Source organism: Phalacrocorax carbo, chromosome 4, assembly GCF_963921805.1.
Source record: "Phalacrocorax carbo chromosome 4, bPhaCar2.1, whole genome shotgun sequence".
NCBI lineage: Eukaryota > Metazoa > Chordata > Aves > Suliformes > Phalacrocoracidae > Phalacrocorax > Phalacrocorax carbo.
Window position 1 is genome coordinate 62,118,499 of NC_087516.1, and position 22,720 is coordinate 62,141,218.

The 22,720-nt window shown below is 43.0% G+C and overlaps 1 protein-coding gene across 8 annotated transcripts in view; it reads right to left on the reverse strand.

Annotated features, from left to right (window-relative positions):
* Positions 1-22,720, reverse strand: part of ADGRL3 (adhesion G protein-coupled receptor L3) — a 517,783-nt gene that overhangs the window by 215,383 nt on the left and 279,680 nt on the right. For all 8 annotated transcript variants that reach the window (XM_064450191.1, XM_064450192.1, XM_064450188.1 and 5 more), the window contains one exon: positions 8,114-8,223. In XM_064450191.1, the coding sequence (XP_064306261.1) occupies positions 8,114-8,223 (110 nt within the window). The remainder of the gene's footprint in view (positions 1-8,113; positions 8,224-22,720) is intronic.

Genomic DNA, 22,720 nt, shown 5'->3' on the forward strand with positions numbered 1-22,720 from the left:
AAAAAGGAGTATACAGGGGTGTAGGTCATCCTTGCTCCTTGCAAGCAAATTAAACTCTCCCCCACCACCTCCTGCAACACTTTGATTTTCACTGTGCTTGATTGCAAGATCTTCAACAACTACGAAGCTTGCAAATGTCCATCTTAAATGTCAGACTTCATTTTAAGGCTTACCTCACTTCCATGATTAATTAGGAGTGTAATTTTAAAGTATGATGGGCAGAGAAGTGACTCTCAGACATTCATATGACTGAAGTTACACTTACTCACTGCAATGACTCTTCGATAACAACATGTTCAGCTGGTAAGCAACCAAGTTATTTTTCTAAGTGGTATTAATACATGTCCATCAAATTATGTCCTTACCGACTTTGACAGCAAATGTGCAAAAAAATACCCCATGATCAGCTGACAAGTTCATAGGTGCCAGGCTGTAACAGACTCCAACTCTTTTTTCCCCTGCAGCATTTCAGATCTAATATAATTAAGCAGATGCACTGTGGTGACTTTTCTGATAAAGATAGCATGTGTGACTCAAAGATTCATGGGACCACAACCTGTTGTGCATGGAGATAGGATTTTTGAAACCAACACATGGTGTAAAGACTGAAAGCATCAGTGAATAGAGGCATTTCAATATTTTCAGCCTGAGACTGGGGAGTGCTGAACTAGTTCAGGAGGTGGTCAGCTAAACACTCGGAAGAAAAGGAAGAGAGAAGAAAAGATGACTTTTCACACAAGTGGGAGACATGAAGAAGTGTCCTACAACCTAGAGGAAAGCACCAAAATGACAGGAGCCAGCAGGAGCTGGTTTTTCACAGGAGCATACTGGAAATTATAGATGGAGCAGGTAGTGATGGCCTTCATACTATGGAGTTTGCCTAACATTTATCTAACTACTTCTCACAAGAAAATCCATAGTGCTTCTGCTGACAGCAGACCTTTAAACCAGCATGCATTACAGGCACACACACTTGAAATCACCTTGTTCCTTTAATTTAAGCCATACTCGTGTCTGATTCAAAAATGAACCATGTTGTCATATATTTCACTGTGTCTCACAAAAATGTCCTTCTTCCCTCATCTCAGGCTACTTTCAAGTTATTGAGCATGTTTATTTCCCCCAGCTCTCAGCGCTTAGTTTTCCTCCCCTTCTTGAAAACTATGCATGCACCTACACGGATAGCTCTGCCTCCAGGTTTGCAAAGCCCCGTAATATCAGGTTATTTTAATTAGGAGTGCTTTCCAGCTGGCTGTTGTATAGGTGCACTCTCCCTACAAACACATAGTGAAAGGAGACTGGTAGGGGAAGTAATACATCCTTCGTTTCTGCCTCCACAGATAAAGAACCAACAAGCAAAGCTGGGAATTTCAGTGAATACAAAAAAGGGGTTTTTTAGCCGCAATGCCCAGGAAATTGTACGCCTTGGAAGAAAGGCAATTTGTCAGCAGGATACAAAGTAAAGAGTCTTTGCTCAGAAATAATCATAATGTGTAGTTAGGTCTGGTGGGTTTGGGGTTTTGTTTGTTTTGGTTTTTTGGTTTGCTTTGTTTTGTTTTTAAATTATTGTTCCTAGCCCATGCACACAAGTCATTTATTTAACTAAATAAAAAAACAGACGCCTGCCTTCAGGGGGGAATTCACTCATTACTGACCAAAGTGCCAACAGCCAGGTTTAGCCCCTTGGGAGTGCTTGTCATTTTCACCAGTGAGCCCCAGGGGACCAAGTTCTCTTGGGAAAAGAAAAAAACAAAAACCCAGAGCGAAAGAAAACTGGAGAAGCGGCAAGTCCATTTGTTTATCAAAACACAGCACTGCTCTCAGTGGGCAAACACTGCTTCTCAACCAATAGGGAAGGCAGCAGGAGAATGCACACAGGGAAAGCCTGGAGGCCACATAATGGCCTTACAGCACTCCAGAAATAATTAAGAACCATATTTTTGGGAAAAGTGGTCTCATTAAATTGTTTTCAGTTTGCAATTTTCTCCCAGCTTCTCCCTCCTCTTCCCCTTTCCACCAGCAACCTCAGAGCAATGAAAATATCAGTTTGCTTTCTAGTGCTTGCATTCTCTTAAAAATGTCATTATTCAATTATCTGTCTATTCACTGGCCCTAAGGTCCAGTGGAGCAGATATGGTGAGCCTTCATTTAATGTTTTTAAATGCACTTCAGTCCACTTGTGATACAATAAAACTTTATCGAATTCTGCTCCCACATCACACTTACCATCCCTCACTTTTATTGATATGTGAGCCCATCTACTCCTCTGTCAGCAATAAAAGGAATATTTCTAGCAAAGAAATGACCTTTCCTTCCATCAAGACAGCAATTGGGAAATGTGATTTCAGGTTTCATGTTTAAAAAGAAAAAAGTTTTCAGAAAAGAAAAGATGAAACATGCTCAAGTATTGTTTTCCTTCCCCTTGTTATCATTAAAGAAGCAGGAAAATCTCTGTAAGCACCAAGGGTATTTGTTGCCTTTGTAACATTTATTAGCCCATTTGCCCAGAAGAAGGGAAAGGAAGGACGATTCATCCTTCCTTGGAAGCCACAAATATTTTTCCATTGCAGGAAACAGCTCTTTAAATAGATCTCCCCAGTATTAAAAGCTGATGGAAGACTTGTTTCCTGGGTGTGAGGCAATTTATCATTACAGTGGGATATGTGTGCAGACTTTGGCTCGGATAGAGTTAATTTTCTTCATAGTAGCTAGTATGGGGATACGTTTTGGATTTGTGCTGGAAACAGTATTGATAACACAGGGACATTTTAGTTACTGCTGAGCAGCGCTTACGCAGAGCCAAGGCCTTCTCTGCCCCTCACCCCACCCCACCAGCGAGCAGGCTGGGGGTGCACAAGGAGCTGGGAGGGGGCACAGCCGGGACAGCTGACCCCAACTGACCAAAGGGACATCCCACACCATATGGCGTCATGCTCAGCATACACAGCTGGGGGAGGAAGAAAGAAAGGGGGGACATTCAGAGTGATGGTGTTTTGTTTCCCCAAGTAACCATTGTGTGTGATGGAGCCCCGCTTTCCTGGAGATGGCTGACACCTGCCTGCCCATGGGAAGGAGTGAATGAATTCCTTGTTTTGCTTTGCTTGCCTGTGCAGTTTTTGCTTTGCCTATTAAACTGTCTTTATCTCAACCCACAAGTTTTCTCACTTTTATCCTTCTGATTCTCTCCCCCATCTCACCTGGGGGGAGTGAGCGAGCGGCTGCGTGGGGCTTAGCTGCCAGCTGGGATTAAACCATGACAGATATAACATGCCTGAGGCACCCATCTCGCTCCTCCTGCTGCTGCCATCCTTGCCATCAACACAGCAATGGGCTTGTCCTTGTTGAAGCCCTACCTTTTTTCCACTTTGTGCTGCCCTATACCTTAAATTTGCCAAGTATCTATTAAAAAACAGACTGTTTCTGAGGACAACAGTGCACAAGTTATTCTGTGAACTCCAAAGCCTAGAAACTAAGGGAACTGAGAGCTCAGGATAACCTGAAAGTAAATTCAACTCAGCTAGCTAAATCTTCTTTCCAACACCACACTGGATCCTTGGGAGCCTGAATGGTTGTCTGTAGGCAGAAATGAACAGAAAAAGCACTCAAAAATACCTTTACACTTTCAACTCGCACCTGTTTCGAAACGGAACTAAAATCTAAATGCAGACAATCCCTAAATTTCAGTCAATGCCAGTGGGAGGTAGTTGCTTATATGTTGGAAAATCTCTCCCTGCTCTGACTTGGTTTGTCACCCACAAGGGCAGTGCCGCTGCTGTGGCCCACAGAGCACGTGTGCTCGGGACAGCGAAGGGAAGGAGGCTCATCATCCTTGAGTGGGTTGTTCGTTCTCTGCATCCATCTCAGTCATACATGCAGGACTCCTAAAACATGGATGTTTTGAGCTGTTAAGTGTTACGTGCATACAGAGGCTATATTTGCATAGGGAAAACCTATGTGTTGGTTCGGATTTATCAGATTATCAATAGAAAATCTGGCTGCTTACAATGACAACTAGCTCAGCAGCTCTCCCACGGCCACTGGTCTTGCAAAATTTGACTTCTTTTTTTTGCTTGCTTGTCACCAGTCTTGTGTACAGCATTGGATTAATTGCTCATCTGCTTTCCGCACTGGCTCATCAGTAAAATGGTAAGTCCCTTTGCACATTACAAAGGTGAAATAAGAACAATTACACTCCTAGATGTACCGGCACCATGACAACAGAACTGTACAAGCACCAGAAAAAGATACTGAAGTGCTTCTGCAATGAGTGTTGACCTAGCTTCACAAAACCACTTCCACCACTGCTGCTCCCATTACCCATTTAACACTGTTCTGTAAAGGGAGAAGGGGAGAGGGAAGGAATGCACTAGGAAACAACAGAGTACTGAATGAAAGGGACCCTCACAAACTGAGGTTTCTGATAATTACACGCAGCATAACGCAGCCTAAAATGCAGTTTCAGACATCTCTCTGCAACGGGCCATGTGTCCACAGCTCTGCTAATGGCAAACTGCAGGTCTGTAGTAGTACATATTTAATAGAAAACCATGGTAAAGCTCTCTGGATCAGTAATGATTAAAAAAAAATCAATTTAAGAAAACTGGGGTAGTAATGTCAGTATTTTGGAAGAAAAGTGGCAGTATTTAAGGCAGGTGTCAGAAAAATAAACACCACATGCCAAGGTCTGCTTTGAGAAAGACAAAAATAATTTGGTGGCTTTTTCTGATACCAGAAAAATAGGACAACTGATGCCACCGATGCCTGTAATGTTAGGCCTGGTATCTTTTCACCTACTGAAATCACCCGCTTTTCATTTTGACTATGAAAGGGCAACAAAAAAAGGCCCTTAGAATGACTGTCCATTTTTGTAGACAACATCTGCGATCACATAAACTGACTACAGGATCAGGAAAACGAGGAGAGGACCAGGCGATCTGTGGAATCATCTGTTGTCTTCGCCACATGTTGAGAGTTACTGCAGCCTCATGAAACTCTCCTTGTCAGGGGTATCTCTAGTGAACACACAGGAATGCAGTGTGGAAGGTATTATAACAGAAATTTTAAAATATATGCACTACTGAAGTTAGAAGAGGTTTGTTTTTCCTCCTCCTGAGAGGGAAGGGGAATGCTTTCCTCTTGAAAGTTATATGAGTTAGTGGTGGAAAGGTTAATAAATAAATAAATGAATAAATGAAATCACAAGAGGAGTGGGATACCCAAGGAGTTTTAAATCTGTAATTTTTCTCCAAGGGAACGTATACACTAGCACTATACTGAGCATAATCGCCTAAGGTCAGTCCTAACAGCATCTCTTAAAGATGACTCATTGCTCTTGAGAAACACACATGCTCCCCTCTGCTGCTGAGCCAGTGCTTGGGTAAACTGTCTCTCTCCATCCAGAAGGAATAATTTGAAACCGTAAGAAGTAACCCATCTAACCAGACGAAGCAAGATGGAATTGCACACAAATACAATTGTCTGCTGAAATATTAATTCCTTTGTTATGCAACTGCTATGTTTCTTCAGGAGATGGCCATATGGCAGACACCACTGTTCATTAAGGGCTCAGCTCACGAAGTCACCAAGGAAATGTCAGTGGCTGAGGAAGGATTTTCCCCAGCACTGAGCAGCACCTGGGAACCCGTAGAGCCCACTCCACTCCTCCAGTGAAGCATCACACAAGGCAGCTGGGTGTGGGTAGCAATGTTAAGCAAGCTGGCCTGAAAGGACTTGGGCAACAGCTTAAATTTGCCTAGAGGTGCTGAAGCATGTGGGCTTGGTGACAAGAACCCAAGGGGACCAAAAGGCAGAGGCATCACCAAGGTCATCAAGGGGGAAACAGATTTCATGTACCAGGTGTAGCTTTGGTCCAGCCATATCCTTGCTGACCTCCTTGCCCAGAGCTGACACCTTACTCGTACCTTGGATGGCTTTCACTCACGGGGCACGGAACATCTGCAAAGTTGAGCTGACAGTTTTCAGAGGGAAGAAATGGAGGCAGTAGCAAAGCCAGGCAGAGACTGAGGTAGAAGAAGAAAAGGAGTCCTAGTTTTCCCACTCCACATCTGCAGATGAAGGGACACATCTTGCCTGACCACAACCAACTTTCCTGGTGCCACACTGAATAAAAATGCATGAAGATTTAACCCAAAATTTCCTAGGCAATGCAGAACAACAAGCCCAGGAGATGTGATCCTACTTTACAACATGCTCAACCCTCATTTCCGCCCCCACAACTCTACTCGCAGAGGCATTGTATTTGATTCATAAACAAACAGAGGAAGCAGCCATCAAAACTACTTTAGTAGCTTTGCAAAGTTGGTTTCAAAGGCAACGTGGCTTGTTGTCATTGTTTTCCTCCCCGCATTCAGATCATAAAAACATACCCAACCCTACTGTACATTTGGTACTGAGCAACCTCGCACAAGAGTTATTTTACATCTTGTACATAGGGCCGATTAACACCTCAGGGCATAATATTCACATATTAGCTTTCTCACAAGGCACCACCATTCCTCTTTGTTTTATATGCCACAAAGGCTACAGAGGGGTACTAGCTAATGACTATTGCTTTACCAGCCCAGTCTCAGGAGGGAACGGTATACCTCATGCAAATGACATATCGCAAGGAAATACAACCTGCTATGATAAATAGAAACCGATTTCCCCTCACCCTCCCCATGCACAGCATCGTTTATAAAATGAAAGACCTCATTTAGAGAGGAATAGCTCCAAACTGGTAATTTGGTACAAGCTCACTAGGGCAGACCCTAAACCCCTGACGTCACTTTTTCCATGGGTTTAATGGCTCACTCCATAAAAAATATTCCATCACTGCATTTAGAAGCTTCACATTTTTGTGAAGAGGGAGGATCAAATATGGACACACTGAGCCTGCCGCCAGCAGAGAGACAGAGTTCCCCAGCAGAGAGGGTCCCCTTTGCCTAGAGAGGAGGTCTTAGCTGCATCCCTCACCTTGTGCTTTCACAACAAGCAAAACCCTGCACAGCCTTTCCACATCACAGCAGCAGGCACGGGGCCACCTCCTGCATGAGGGACAGGGACCACCCAAGGGGCTGTAAGTTCTTGCCTCCCCTCCGGACAGCATGCCTGCCATTTCTCAGCCATGTTTGCTCTCCTGCAGCCTGTGCCCAAGGTGATGAAGGTGTTCTTAGTCCTCAAGCCAAATCCCGGTTTTCAGCAAATTGAAGTCTCCTGCTGCTCTCTCAGCACAACTCTGTGGCTAGGAAGTGTCCATTCCCACACCTGTTTTATTGTTTTGAGAGGTGTTATGGGCTTTGGCCTACTCAGACCGAAAACCTAGAAACAGTGCTGTTATTCACTGCTCAGCCCTTTATGACTGCTAACAAAAAGTGCACTCCCAGGATTACTGTTGTTATTTCTTTTTTGAGGTATGCCATTTTTGACAGTAGGACTGTAACTGCACCTAACAAATTTAGTCTCTACAGAAAGCAAATTCTGAGGAATGCTTAACTTTTTGTAGCTCTGACATTCCCTGTTCGGCCCATATTGCTGTAATCCCAGGTGACCGTCTTTCTACCCTCAAAAATTCAGGCTAAATGGCTTGCCTGCAATTTGCCTTCATAACTTTGGAAGCTTATAAATTAGTGTTTTCTACCATCAAACATCAAATTTCCCAAAACATTAGCTTTCTACATCCTCAGCTATACTATACTGTATTTAAGGCACTTATCAAATGTCACCAATTACATGGACGTAGGTTGGTCAAATCACACTGCTGGAAGATTGCAAGCATAAAACTCTGAAAAAAGAAGCTTTAAGCTAGCAATACTGCTTCATTCTTCTGGCCTGCTTTCACTAATGGGGCATCCCAAGTGTTTTCCAGTTGATATGTCACTGTACAACAAAGAAAACATGGGGCACAATCAGGATATTTTTAACCTAAGCACAAACCTTGCACAGAGGACAATTTTTCATATCTTATCAGCTCAGTCTCATATGATGCATGTGGTTTGTCACCAAGCGTTTACCTGCCCTTGGGCAACAAAAGACAAGCTCAAGGCTGGCCCAGTCTCCACAATAAATCAGATGTCTACTAAAGAAACAAATGCAAATATATCAAGATACATACTGTAAGGGACACACTCATACTGCACTTCCAGGTACTTGTACGTCCCAGGGCAAGGGTCTGGGAACACATCAGGGCCAGCGACAACTGCACATTGGGTCCGATTACTGCATCTGAAAAGCAAGAAAAAGAGAGAGTTAGAAAACAGCCCAGACTGAAGAACAGGTCGAGAGGTTGAGTGGTCCCTCCAGCGTCAACAGGAGTGAAGATGCAGTAGCCAGCACAGAGCATCAGCCGGGGAAGCTCACCAGAGTGCACACAAAGGCTGATGGCAAACACCAATGCCTTAATCAGTTTGTTGCCAAAACAAAAGAGGCATGGTGGCACAACCCCTTCCCCTCCAAGCAGTTTTTATAGCAGGTTCTTTAAAACCAAACTGAGAGGGAGATTTAAAAAAAAAAAAAAATTACAGGTATGTGGTTCTCTAATTCTTGAAACCCAAACTCCATCACAGTGACCTCAGCTAACCTTAAATACCAGCATTCCCACCAAACAAAATGCAAAGACTAAACCAACAACATTTGTGGCAAAAATAATCACTGTATATTTTATAGCAGACATAACAAATACATTTTACAAAATATTTATGAAGTGTTCCCATAAAAACAGTCGTCCTGGGTAATGCTGTTTAATGCAAATCAAAGACTAAAAACAGCAACACTTGAGTGGAAAAAAAAAAGAAAATCACCAAATAAGCTGTCTAAAAACCAAAATAGTAGTTTTTCATACACAGCCAACACACCTTCATTAATTATAAATGGCTATGTTTTATTCAACCATTCTGCCCAGCACAGATGCATCTCCTGAGATGATGTATTTTTTCCAAAAGCAAACGTTTCTCTCACTGAAGATCTTGCCATACAGAGAAGGAAGTGACCTTGCCTGCTGCAGTGAGCATCTTTCAGGTTAGAAGTACACACACACGGGCTGGGCCCTGCGAGGTGCTTCCCTGTGGCACATATGATTCAGGACCATGGGTGACTGATTTATGCACATGCAGAAACCCATATTTGGCTCTGCTTTTGTGGTACAAGCACCTTTGTGTACAACTTTTGTGTATTTTGGGGATGCAAAAACCCCTTAGCAAACAGCAGTTCTATGGAGAAAAGTCCTCTGCTTGTTTGTTTAAAGAGGGGAAAAAAAGAGGGAGAGAGAAATATAATTAGTGCCCTAAGGACTAGACCACAGCATTTACTTACTCTAAGATGCTGCCTCCTATGACGTGACATGGGACCCCTGACCCTCCTGCTCTTCTGGCAGAAGCCATGACATCCAGCGCAAAACTCATTTAGGTTTGCAGTGGAAATGCTTCATGTTTACCTGAGGCTATAGTTTGTCAGCCTTAATGAGGATTTTATTTGAGCCCATAAATTAAAATTGATTCATTAGTGACTGCCTTAAGCTCTATAATTTCTTTAATTTTATAGAAAGATTAATAAGACCTGATACGCTTGCTCATTGGGTTGTTTTGCTGCATAATCCAGAGGGCTTGGATGTTCTCGTGCTTTCTAGTTGAAAGACAACCGTTATCACAGCAAGCGACTAGTTTTATCATATACACAGAAAAACAATTTTATTAACAAAAAGGATAACTTTGTTGTCCTTACCCTTGCTACTTAGAGACAGGTGGCTTGGCTGGGATATCACAGGTAGCTTGGACCATGCAAGTGGGCAGTTTTCCAGGAGAGGCTTTGAACATCATCCAAAGCTTCACTTTCAACAAAAATCCTTTACTGTGCTCAATGTGCCTTTCAAAAAGCAATTGCACTGGCCTAATCAATAGTCCCTCTGGCTGTAGGGACAACCCTGGCCCCATTACATAGAATAAGAGCAATAGATCAAAGAGACATTTCAAAATCATGAGTAAGGATCCAAAATTATGAGGAATTGGAAGTGGGGGAGGAACAGACACATTTAGGATTCATCTGCATATTTTCTTTCTTTCCGTCTGTCAGAAAGTGGTTGCTTTGAATCTCCTTTCCTTGCGACCGTTCCTTTTTTTATGCAAGAACTTGTACACAAAACCCAGAAGCGAAAACATGCAACCTAGAAAGCTCCAGGTTCATAACCAATATTTCAAAACTTGGTTTGGAAGCCAAAGGCTGTGAACACCAGCTTTAACCCTCCCAAATGCGTGCTGCCTTCTGGGGTGTCACCAAAGAGAGTAAAAACACCATGATACAAGGGTTGAGCAGGGAAGGCAGGGTGCTGGTATGGGCTTTCCCCCCAAACTCTAGCAAGCCCTGAAGCCCCCTTGCACATGCCTGGATTGGGGGATGGCAAAGCACTGAGCCTACCAGGCACGGAAACTTCGAAGGAAGTTGAGATTAAATTGTCAGTGCCACCTTGGGGGAGAAACAACAGAAAACCAAATGAAAAACTCCCCAATAAAAGCTCAGATATTATGCAGTGTCAGTGCCTCACACGATTTGCAAAAAAGGGGCTCATACAAAAATCCCACCAAAACCAGAGAAAAGCCCTCTCTTTTTCACACTCATTTCATATGGGCAGCAAAACTATGTCCAGCACTTGGCATTTCGAGTTTCCTTTTATCACCCTAGGGTGAAACGTGCAGGTTCCCATTCCAGCACACTTAAGGGATAAGAGCAATTTGGACTAAAAAACCTTAGAAAAAACTTAATACCTGTTCAACCAACTATTACTGTCAGACATCAGGCTATGAAAATTTTAAGGGGAGACAGAGGTAAAAACCACTAATCGTTAAAGCTCTGGTTGCTGTGCTTTTGCTCACAGTTTTTCCCCACTTTCAGAACAGCTTCTTGGTCCCTTGAGTTTTATCATATTTCTTTCCAGACAGATTAAAGGCCCAGGTGACACAAGAAGTGACATAGAAAAGGAGATGTGTAGAAGAAAATACATCTGTAGCCTAGAAAAGGGAGGGGAAAAACCCCCATGTAATCATGCCTTGCTCCATTCCCAGAAAACTAGGCCATAAGGTCTTCTTTGTAAATCACAGGATTATACACTGAATCTTGGGATTTCTTGGCACTTGGGTCTTAGTAGTACTTGCTCCAAACTCTTGTGACTCATGAGGCTCAGTGCCGGGTATTGACCTTTCTGGTCAATGAAACAAGAATCTCTTGGGGTTTCGTTTGGTTAGTTGGTTGGTTTTGGTTTTTTTGCTTGGTTCCGCTCCCCCTTTCTTTTTATTTTGCTTTTATTTTTTATCTCATTTCTTGAAGGAAGACCTTTACTGACTACTGGAGTTACAATTCACAGTGAGAACCAGCACTGCATCAGCTCAAGTATAAATCTGTCCCTTCTGTAGGGCAAACGCAGAAAGACTATCCAGGTCCCTTATCTTTACACCAGAAACAGCAGCTCTGCATCTATCTAGATTCCCCTCCAACAGGGCAGGAATTGTTCGCATCGCGGGCTCTAGCACAACTGTACTCCAGAAAACTACAGTCACCTTTTTTACACCCATCTATACCTCTTATTACCACCTTTTAACACGCACCTTATTTCTAGCACCGATTCATCAGCTCCTTCTAATGAAACTACTTCTCTTCCCCTGCATTGCCCTCATGCCTCAACCTCCCTAAGCAACCCCTGACCTCTTGTGGTATTTTCTCGTTCTCCTTATGCTCTGACACCGAGTAAACAAGAGAACCATGGGAGAAATCTGAATTTGGGGGACGAGGTAGACAGTTTTATGCCTATTAAAAAGCAGCTTCCATTTTATTAGTTTGTACAACATTTTAAGGCAAAAGTTCTGGAGACACAAAAGAATTAAAGGAGCCCCCCAGGTGGTTTTAGTTCCCCTTATTGCCATTTATCATGAAATCTGACAAGGAATTTATAGTCATCCTGATGTTTGGGGTTGGCTTGCTTTATCCTGAAGCCCTTATTTCTACCTGCAATCGTTCCTCTCTCCCTGTTATTTCCTGAAGCGCAAGGTGGGCACGTGAAGATAGAGATTGCTTCTCAGAGACCCTGCATGTCTCAGGCCACCACTGTAATTGCTGGTGGGATTCATGGACACTTTTCTGGACCTAGAGCGTCCACACAGCTCACCAGAAATAACTCACTGTGCTGCCACAGCATTCAGGCTAGCAAGGCAAAGAGCCTGCTGCCTTTTCCATCTTGCAAGATATGGAAAATATGACCTGCCAATGCCTGGGTTCCTCTAGAAACGCTTGTGTTGGTGCAAAGTGTGTTAAATTAAAAGGCCAGTATCTCACACCCGCTTTGCCAAGGCACAGATGCCTACCAAGATTAACAGAGAGATAAGAAACCAAAGCACAATCCGAAATCTGCATTTTCACCCTGACTTGAGAGTCTGATGGCAACATACATTTCTGTATGTTCAGGAAAAGAAAATATCCCAAACCCTCCTAAAAATCAGTCTGAGGTACTCAGCAGCCTTTAAGGACCCAGCATCTCATAATCAGAAGCTCATGTTATTCGTGTATAAGTATTGGAGAGGAAAAATTGCCTTCTGGGAAAAGTGTCCCAGTCACAACAACAACCAACCAAACAAACAGAAAACAAAAAAACCCCACACACAAAAAAATAAGGGGCGGGGGCCCTTTATGACTTATTTCCAGTTACTCTTTATTCCCACTTATTAAGGTACCTGTTTTGTTTTCAGATATGGAAAAATATTTATCCTAGAAGAGAGGTGTCAATCCAGTGTAACACATACACTGTAACAGAAAACACAGACTATTTTTGCAGACCTTCTCCCAGTTCCAGTGAGAAACGACTTTCAAGAGTTTTAATGTGAAACAGTAATAATAATTCATGTGGCATTTGTTTCGCATTTATAGCAGTGGGACCGAAGGAAGCATTTGAGTTCAGAATCAGCTGCAGGGCTCAACTCTGCCTGCAACTCTGGTTCAGACTTAAAACAAAAAACCAAACAAACAAAACCCAGAAACAAACCAACCCCAAAACTTCATTTCCCTTCAGCAAACTTCCATTCCTTCTCCCTGGCAATGTTTTTATGATTTTTAAGTAAAAAGATTGTCTTGTGATAGTGAGGCAGAAACACTTTAAGACATAAACAGCTACTTATTCGTCCTCTGACATCTTTGATTTTTTCCAGTGCTGACATTGTTGATATATTTCCCAAAAGAGAAAGAAAGTAAAAAATAATAGTTTGGCAGGTGATGTTTATTTTAGGCCTTTCCAGAACCTTTAATAGCACAGACATGTCAACAGCATCAGGCTAGACATGTCTGGGGCAATATGTTTGCCAGAACAAAAATGCAAAGGCAGCACAAAATAAAAGATCAATCCCAAACAAAAGCTTTTCAGTGTTAATCATTGCAGGTGCAATGCCAGTAAGTCCTCCAGCTCCCCCTCCAGGTGAGGACCATTTGCTCCAGAGAAGAAAAATGGGTGCCAAAACCACAGGGGCAGGCACCTGCCATACTGGGGACACCAGAAGAGCAACTAGAAATCTCTGTACAGGTCCACAACAAGCCTAGAGTCTCAAACATCCGTTTCATCCCCAACACACCCTCTTTCTCCTGGTCCTTATCCTCTAGAGACAAGCCCTTTTGAAGTGGAGCAATGCCTTCTGTGACACCGTGGCCAGGAGCTCCTGTGAACAAGGCATACTGGAAACCATTACAAATGGGGAACCTGCCTGCTCCCTCTGAAACCACAATCAGATTGTCAGAGTCCAGGGCTAGGCTCTTCAATACCATAAAGATCGGAAAATTTCAGGCAACGGAAAGCACTGAGCTGCCATACCCATTCTTTGCTACTGCTAACAAACCTTGCTCATAGCTGGTGCTACTCTCCACCTACAGCAGCTCATAATAAGGGATTCTTAATGCCCACATGTGCCAACCAAACTGGCTCACCTGCGTTCATGAGCACCAGTCACCAAAAATCAAAGATAATCTTTCCCTCTCCCCTCAACTGAAACACCTACCTTACATAAACTTTACTTTTTTCTGCAATGACAAGGCAGCCATCATGTGCCTAGGTACGCTAATATCACCACGACATCAATATCTAAGCCTTTTTCTGAAAGTCTAATATACTTTTCTAATGGTTTTACAGGAAGAGACAGACTTAATTCATTATCCTACATGGCAATGCTGCAAGACATCCCTTTCCTTCTCTGAAACACAAAAATCTCCTCTCTGGGTGACTGCTTTAAGAAAGAGGATGTCACAGCAAATAAGTCAGCTAGGAGTGTGTTTTCCCCTGTCAATATGTGATATTTCCAAATCAACCCGTTAGGAAGGACCAAGGAAAAGAAACAAATGCCCTGGAGGAAGTAAACAGGAAACAAAGAGAAATTTTACTCATAAGTGGAGTTAACATGATGGCTTGCAAATAAGGGCAAAAAGAAATAAATTTTAAAAAGCAAGCAGAGAAGGGAGGCAGCGGAGGGTGGAGAGGGGAGAACAGCACTGCAAGCCCTGAGAAAAGCCTTTGGTTCACCACATTTGCTTTCAATAATGCATTGCACAAAAGCAAAGCTAAATCCTCTGCCTGTTTAGCTCCTAGAAACAAAGAATTTCTCAACAGAATCTTTTTCTGCCTCTGCAAAACCTTAAAAGCAAGGGATCTAATGACAGGGAGATGAAAATCCAGTTTCTCTAACATTTTCCTCATTATGAATGGGCCTTTTTATTGATCTTTCAGAGCACAGAGAAGCTGGCTTTCCAACCTCTGCTACGATATAATTATCTGCGGTGTTTAATGCTAGCACAGATGAGTCCCACTACACACTGCATTTTGTTGTTTTATTGACGGGTTTTAATTATCTATCCAGGTGCTAGAGCTGTCAGATAGGCTGCTTCTTATATGATCAAACTAATACATGGAGAGGCAGAGCACTAACTGCAGCTTTACCAAGCGCCTTTGTGGAGATATGCCAACGAGATACATTTAAACTGCTATGGTTATTGTAAAATCTTACAATGTTTGATGGAAAAAAAGAGTCCTCTTTCTATAGCCTCAATCCATTTTGTTCCTCTGATTATTATTTTATACTGAGCGAAGCAAAACTGAAGAAAAACAAACCACCAAAACCACACCAAAACCCCAGCCAGCCAAACAGCAGAAAAATCCTGCAGAGCCAAACCAAATCTGAGCTGTAAAGGTCAGCGAGGGGACTACCTTGATATATTATGGAGACCCTGGGAGCAAGATGGAAAACAGGTCCTGGAAATAATTTAAATACCAGTTTTATGTAGGAAAAAAGAAAAAGTAATTATGCTGTTTCAACTCATTGATAAGGCCCTTAAAATTTAACAAGAAGCATTTAACAGCAAATTCACGAGATTTAACAGATTTAACGGCAATTTGGTGCACGCCTGCACACGGTGCATCTGCTCCACTGCCAGGGACTCCCCGGTTTGGGAAGTCGAGGTCTGGGGCAGGACCCACCAGCAGGGATGCCAGACGCCCTGGCTCATCATCACCCTCCAAAGGAGAGTCTCCCCAAGCAATGAAAGCTTTTTCCTCTGTGCTTCATCATGTAACAATTCTTACATTTTATAGTTTCCTTTGATTTCTTTCTGTCCCATCTCTTTGCGACTAACACAGTGAGGAGGGGAGATTAAATCCCCAAAGACAATGAAAGTGTACCCCAACAGGAAAACCTGTCAAGTGCCTCGTGCTAATATGCCTGGCTACAGCATCTCTGCAGCGACAGGGAACCTGAATGCAAGACGGGTGGAAGAAACACTCATCGTTAGCACAAGAACACCAAAAGAATGACCCGTCCAAGCCATTGGGTATATTTTGACCAAAGGTTTGGGTCAGCATGGAAAAGAGATCTGCGCTGAGCATGTCTAAAGCAGTCACAGTGTTGCTCCAACTCCAAGGAGCTGTAGACACAAGCAAGGCCAGGTTTGCAATGGAGGCTAGTGTCTTTTATTGGATGCTGGCCTGCAGGGCTGAAAACCAAACCAGGCAAGCCTTAAGGCTGTAAAGCTCATCTTTTAAAGAACTACATCTGTCCTTTTACAGGTACTCTACTTCTTCCAACTCCATAAACTTCTGTAGCACCCTAATAAAAATCCACTTTACAAAACACTGACAGGATATCTGGAGAGGAGAGTAAACACCTAAAACAAACCAACCTGTAAATGGCTTGTTGGTTTAGCCAGAGTTAACACTAGTAAAAGTAACTGTGAACAGAAAACAATCTGGCTTTTCATTTAGGTTAGGAGGTCAAATTAAAGGCTAGAGGAGGTCTGGGCTGAATTTCAGCTGGCGCTCCACATTACTTTATCTTCATTGCCATTTTAGCACAAGTCAATGCGAGTTAAAGCCCATTTTTAATTCTTCTTTCATGCAGCTACCCAGAGCTGGGATAGCCAGAGCAAGTGGCAAAGGATTATTTTCTCTACGACAGCTCTGAAACATGCTCAGGCCCTTGGACTACCATCACCTACCTATCCACTGAGTCCATAGCACAGGGAGCCGATGATTTGCTGGTCACCAAAGCGAGGTACGAACCTGCTGCTCAGCACTGGCTGAGCAAAAAGCAAATCTGAATGTGACCATTCAGACACTTTTAAATATATTATTTTTTAAAAAATTAAAAAAGGTACTCTGTTCTGTTGTGAAAGGAAAATCCAGTATTACTTCCAATGCATCCCTCTTCACTAATTGTCATGTTTTCTCAAAGTACAAGGAATTACACATCCCATAATAACTGCAGTGCTGCCATTTACCATCAGCACCCAATGTCCCTGTCCCAGCCACTGACTGATTCCTGCAAAAGCAAAAACTGAGATTAGAGAATATTGTCTCTAAACGGGCTAAGGTAATCTGTATTCATGGGCTGGTAGGTTTAATGTGTTAGCCTTTCACCTCTACAAATAGGGTTAAAGAAAGGTTTTGGGCCAAAATAATTTGTACTGCAATCCATCTCAAATTTGACATAATAATTGAATGACTGAATGAAACAAAAATTAATACGTCCAAACAGCACGGGAGGTCAAAGCTGGGCAGCTCCCTGATGAACTTAGGAGTTAACTGAAAGCATCCATGCAGCACTCTCTAAAACCCAGAGCAACCTCTGTCTTCATCACTCCTACCCATGGCATGATGCCAAGGTGATTTTTAAGTAAAGGTCTACAGATTTTAGTTAAGGAAGCAATCACCCCTGAGCCTCTCAGGGGGAGGGAAAGCTTCCCAAACAAGTGCGACATAGGATCAACATGTTACAGGTTATGCCTTTAACATCACGGCTGAATCAGTCCAGACAAAAAGACAATACTAGTGAGTAAAACACAGAGCCTGCCAGGGTTGTACGCTATTAATACAGCGTCTATAAATGGTGCCTGATTTTGTACACCACCTTGTGCAAAGGAGTCTTCACCCTGTCTGTGTCTCGGGCATTAAAGCAGTACAAACAATAATCAAAACAAAACCAAACCTCAAAAAATAATCCTGAAATGAACCAAATATGCTTTTTATATTAAAAAGAGATATTTTTTTATTTTATTTTATTCTAACATAGCGAATTCTGCCTCTTTGATCTTCAGTCCAAAGCTGGAATAAAGGCAGCCTGTACTTTGATTCTAAGCTCAAGAGAAAGCACAGCATCACAAAACCTTCATATGGTTCCCAGCCCAGCGTTGCCTAGCCAAAGCATATACAGAAGCAAATGGTAAGTAAAAAAGGAAAAAAAAAAAGAAAAAAAAAAAGAGCCTAATCTTAGATATATTTCAGTAAACCACCATTGTGAATTTCCTCAAATGTCTAAACATAGCACTGAACTTTCCGTGGCTGCACGCAGCAACATGGGAGGGGATGAAAGGATGCATTTTTGAGAACATCTGTCCAGCAGCTCCAGCACAGCTTTCTCACACTGTGCTCAGCACTAGTTTGGCGAAGCCAGGGATCACTCATCCCTGCCCTCCCACCACCCCACTGCCTCCTCACTTATCTTTCCTGGGACAGTTTTCAGCATATGTCTGTCTGCCTGCCTGTCTGTCTGTATCTATCTATCTGTCTGTCTATTTATCTATCTATCTATCTATCTATCTATCTATCTATCTATCTATCTATCTATCTATCTATCTATCTATCTATCTTTCTATCTATCTATCTATCTATCTATCTATCTCAGTTTTCAGCTCTATACGCCCAGGAGCTCATCTTCTGCCCTGCCCTATCTGGTCACCATCCTAAAAAGGACACTATTTGCTCATTACATACTTTATCTGCCTTTAAAATATATGGTTAAATTACATCCAGATTTGGCTAAAAAGACTATCCTGAGAAAAAATGTGATAGGAAAATGGCCTCTGAACATCTGTCGGACAACAACTGGTAGGAACAGAGCAACAGGGTTTCTGCAAAAAGTCATCTTTGTGATGATGTGGAGAATACTTTCTTAGTGGAGGAACAGCTATTTCATACTACAGAGCCTGACTAATGCTGTACTCACAGAATTAAACTCTCTGTACGTAAGAAAGCTTCCTTTGAGGAAGCTAAACTCAAAGGCCAAGTTTTCCAGAAAGGCTTTGCCTCCCACTGGAGCTGAATTTTTTCGAATTGCTTCATTCTTGTAGGAGGAGCTACAAGAAGGCCCAGCTGTTTGAACATGGCCTGGGGCTCCTCAGTTCTCATGGAGAGCAGTGAAGCTGCTGGCTATTAAGCATTTTTCAGACAGCAGGCTGTGTCACAGAGTGCCTAACCACTTTGGTAATCCAACCCAAATATTTCTACCGGAAAAAAAAAACCCTCCCGTCTGGGATTGCACCGGAGCCTTAGGCGGGGCAGAAACTGGGAAATCCACATTCCAGCGCATGGAGCATGTCTCTGGCAAGTCAACTTTAAAATACGTGACTGATGCTGCTCAGACATACTAGCTGAAGTCCAGGGAGATGGATGAAAGGGTAAAGATGCAGGATAAATTCATCGGATGTCTCCATAAATCATTTCTATAGTTCACATTTGTTCTCTGCCTTTCATTACTTACATTTCTAAAGCCACTGGGTGCCTTGGTGCAGTGGATCTAATAAAAAGGAAGATAAATTTTAACATCCCATTTTGAAACATCTTAAAATGATCTAGCTTTCTTCTGAAGGTTAATGGCAAGCATTACAAGAAACACACTGTCTCAAAACAATACACTGGGGCTGGAAGCGAAAGCAAAGTCCTGCTGTAGCCTGGAAATTCACAGTCCTGGTTCCCCACACAACTGGTATACAAGATCTTATTTCTGGCCCTAATGTTTTGGCAGCCTTAACTTTGTCACTGAATCCTGCCATCACCTTGTGCAGACCCTCTGACTCGGGCAAAATTCCATGCTCAATAAGAGGAGGAAATATTTTTGGAGATTGGCAGTTTGGAAAAGAATCTGAGCTGCCTGACAGCTGTTCAGAGACGTGGGGTGCCAGAGGGGTCCCAGCGGAGCATACAGTATTACACACGCACACGCACAGAAAATCATTAAAGTTTCTGTCTCTGAAGTTTCACATTTAATGAAAGAAAGTGAAGGAGATATCTGGAGAATTCTTGGGTTATATTAACAGCTAATGATATTCCCTTTGCCAGGAGTGCAGCCCTGGGAAGCTCACCAACAGCAATAGGGGAAACCCACGAAAACAACAGCAGGTCCAGGCGGCATGGCGAGGGGGAATGGGGAGAGCCATCCTTCCCTTCCTCCCTCCCACATCCCCAGGGGGGTCAGGAATTGAGCGGAGAGCCTGCTGTTGCATGGCTGGAGTTGTTGTACGACAGAAGCAAGGACCTTTATAACAGAATTTAATCCACTGCAGGTTAAACAAAACAAATGACTGCACAAGTGAGCAATTAAAGAGCATTCCACAGCCAGCACTCAGAGAGCCTCGCCATTGATTAATTAGGTTCAAAGGGCCAAGGTTAACCTCACAATCTCCTGAGAAAGAGACCGTTTAGTACCTTTAAAAAAGAAAAAAAAAATTTAAAAAATCAGCATTCTTATTTAACACTTGAGCATCATTTAAACAGCTGCTAAAGCAGTGTAACAATTACTTGGGACTGACCTACATTCAGCTGTATCGCTTTATTACATTCAGGAGAAACTTAATTAAGCTTCTGTTACTTAATAAAAGCAAATAAAATCCTCCATTTTATGACAAGGAGCTGCACTGCTACAGCCATGTGAAGCTTTAAGATTTGGCAGTGGGGTTTCCCAGGAGAGTGTGGCTCCCACTATCACATTCCTCCTCATTGAATTTGAGGGATAAGAAGATACAGGATATTTTTATGCATTAATGCTCTTCAAGACAGGCTAGGCTGCTCTGCTAGGTACCGCCAAGGTGGAGAGAACTGTAGCCTCTGATACCTGTCCTGTTACCTTATGAGACCTACTGTACCTATGCAATACGGTCTGCTCCCAACCACATCAGGATTACTTCAGCCCTACCAGGAGGAAGGCATCAACTACTCACTTCACTGCAAGAAGCAAAAAAGCAACATGTTCCCGGGAAAAAAAGAAATAAAAAAAACCAAAAACCAAACACACCATACTGCTAGCTGTATAGTTTTTCTTCCCCAGGGGCTTGATCCACACCCCAGTGAATTCTGTGGGTGAAGAGTCATTTACAGTCACCGCTGACCATTAACAGGGTCTGAGCTGGGTAGCAGGAGTGTACAATCAAGGGTACTCCCATATTAAGAAAATCTACAGAGAGTTTCATCAGTTTATGTCACCAAAAAGACTCCCCAAACCATCCACCAAAAGACTCCCTTGAATATTAAGATTTTAGAACACTGTTAATAAAAAGGACCACCCCATACGTCTCACTTTCACTCAGCTACATTTACCCATTTCAACTGTGCCCAACTTCCTATGGGATTATCAGCCATGCATTACGTCCTCACCACCCTCCTCCTTAAAATGCTCATCTCGCCCCTCCTCTCCTGCCCTTACACAAACAGCTCCCCTGCTCTGACTTACCAAAATATCCAGTTTTGGGGAGAAAATCTGTCCCCAGCCTTGTACAAGTAATAAAAGCAAACACTTAAATTGCAAACAGCCAGACAAAACCCCCCACCAGCTGCCCAAACCCTCTGGACTTTCACTGAACTGACTGCAGATGCTCAGACAAACCCTGGAAGCTTTGGTGAGGTCATGGGAAAATTTCTTCTCCATGAGGGAGAAAACCCAGAAATTGTCCATTGCCAAGCAGAGGCCATGGCCAGGCAGCTCTTCAGCACTGGCACCACGTCCAGAAAATGACTTGTGAACACATACTGGCCTCTGCTGTGTTTCCCAGCCAAGGGGTAACCTGCCAATTAGATTTTAGTCCTGCTGAACTCTGTGCTGGATGCTTGAGATCATGAAGCTGCTGCTGGACTTTTTGCTACATCCAATTCCACATGTGATCTGTTTATAGTTGTATTTATAAAGGTCCTTGTTCTCTCAAGGAGACGAAGACATGGCTGCAGAGGTGACAGCTGTGCTCCCCTGGGACCACCAAGGAGCGATTGCCCCAGCCTCATGACACAGGGGCCTTTGCATCAGGTCTAAAACTCACTAGGAATTAACTGTCAGTAATGCTGTGACACCTCCCAGGCTTAAAAATCACAAGCTCTGAAGTCCCACACCTCATCAGAACCATTAGTGCTGAGCATACTGGTCTGATGATGCCTTGTCCCATGCACCTACTTTGTTCTTGCTCTCTACAGTAGTTCAGTGCCACAGATTTTTTTCAGGATCTGAAGGAGTTGGGCTGAATTCCATGGGTGACTGTAAACCCTTAGTTCCCATCCTCTAGCAGAACACCCTTATGGTGGTGGTCCAACCTTTTCAATTTGCAACAGGCTCCGCTTTTTCCGAGTAATTGAGGAAGCATTTTGGTAGGCGCTGAAAATGGCATCCCACCTTTCTCGTGTATGTTGCACTGCTAGAATAAACTATCAGGCAGGCTCTGCTGCTATCTGGCTTGGGGAATATTTGACCAATTAACGCATAGACAAGAGCAGCAATGGAAAAAACGATACATTCAGTTCCATGTAATGCCATTAAAATTGTGGTGACTTAAAATCCTGCAATACTTTGGAGGTCCATTTTGCAGCCTGGCTGTAATGAGGAGCTGTGGTGAATGGTATCTCAGATGCTGGACAGTAAGCTGTCAGGGGTGAGGACATCTCAACTCAGCTTTGGGGTTAAAGAAACTCTCCATATACTCACTACTGCTAACCCTGAAGGCAGTAAAAATTATAGGTGACTGACAGTATTTTCTTTTCTTTGTTAGTGTAACCAAGACTAGCTTGTTAAGTCATAGGTGGTATCCAAATTCTTCCTTCTTTTTTGCAGTGCATCTATGGAAAGTCGATTCTTTTTCAAGTGTTGAGAAGATGAGGCTTTTCCGTATGTCATCACTGCCTTTAACAGCATTCATCTCATTCCAGGCTTTTTGAAGAGTATATAAAGAAACAGTGCCCCTCAGTATACCCACTTAGCCAGTACAGGCATATGGACAGTGCTGAGAAACAGTTTAGTGCAAAGAGATTGACAAAGACAAACCCTAAAATATTGACCAACTAGGAAATTCCCTCTGTCCCAGCCAACATCGTCACTCCCTGCAGCTATGCAGCCTGGGAAAGAAAGACTTCAGTTTTCCAGCTAACGGCTACCTACCTGCAGGTGCCAGGGGCTCGGGCTTGATC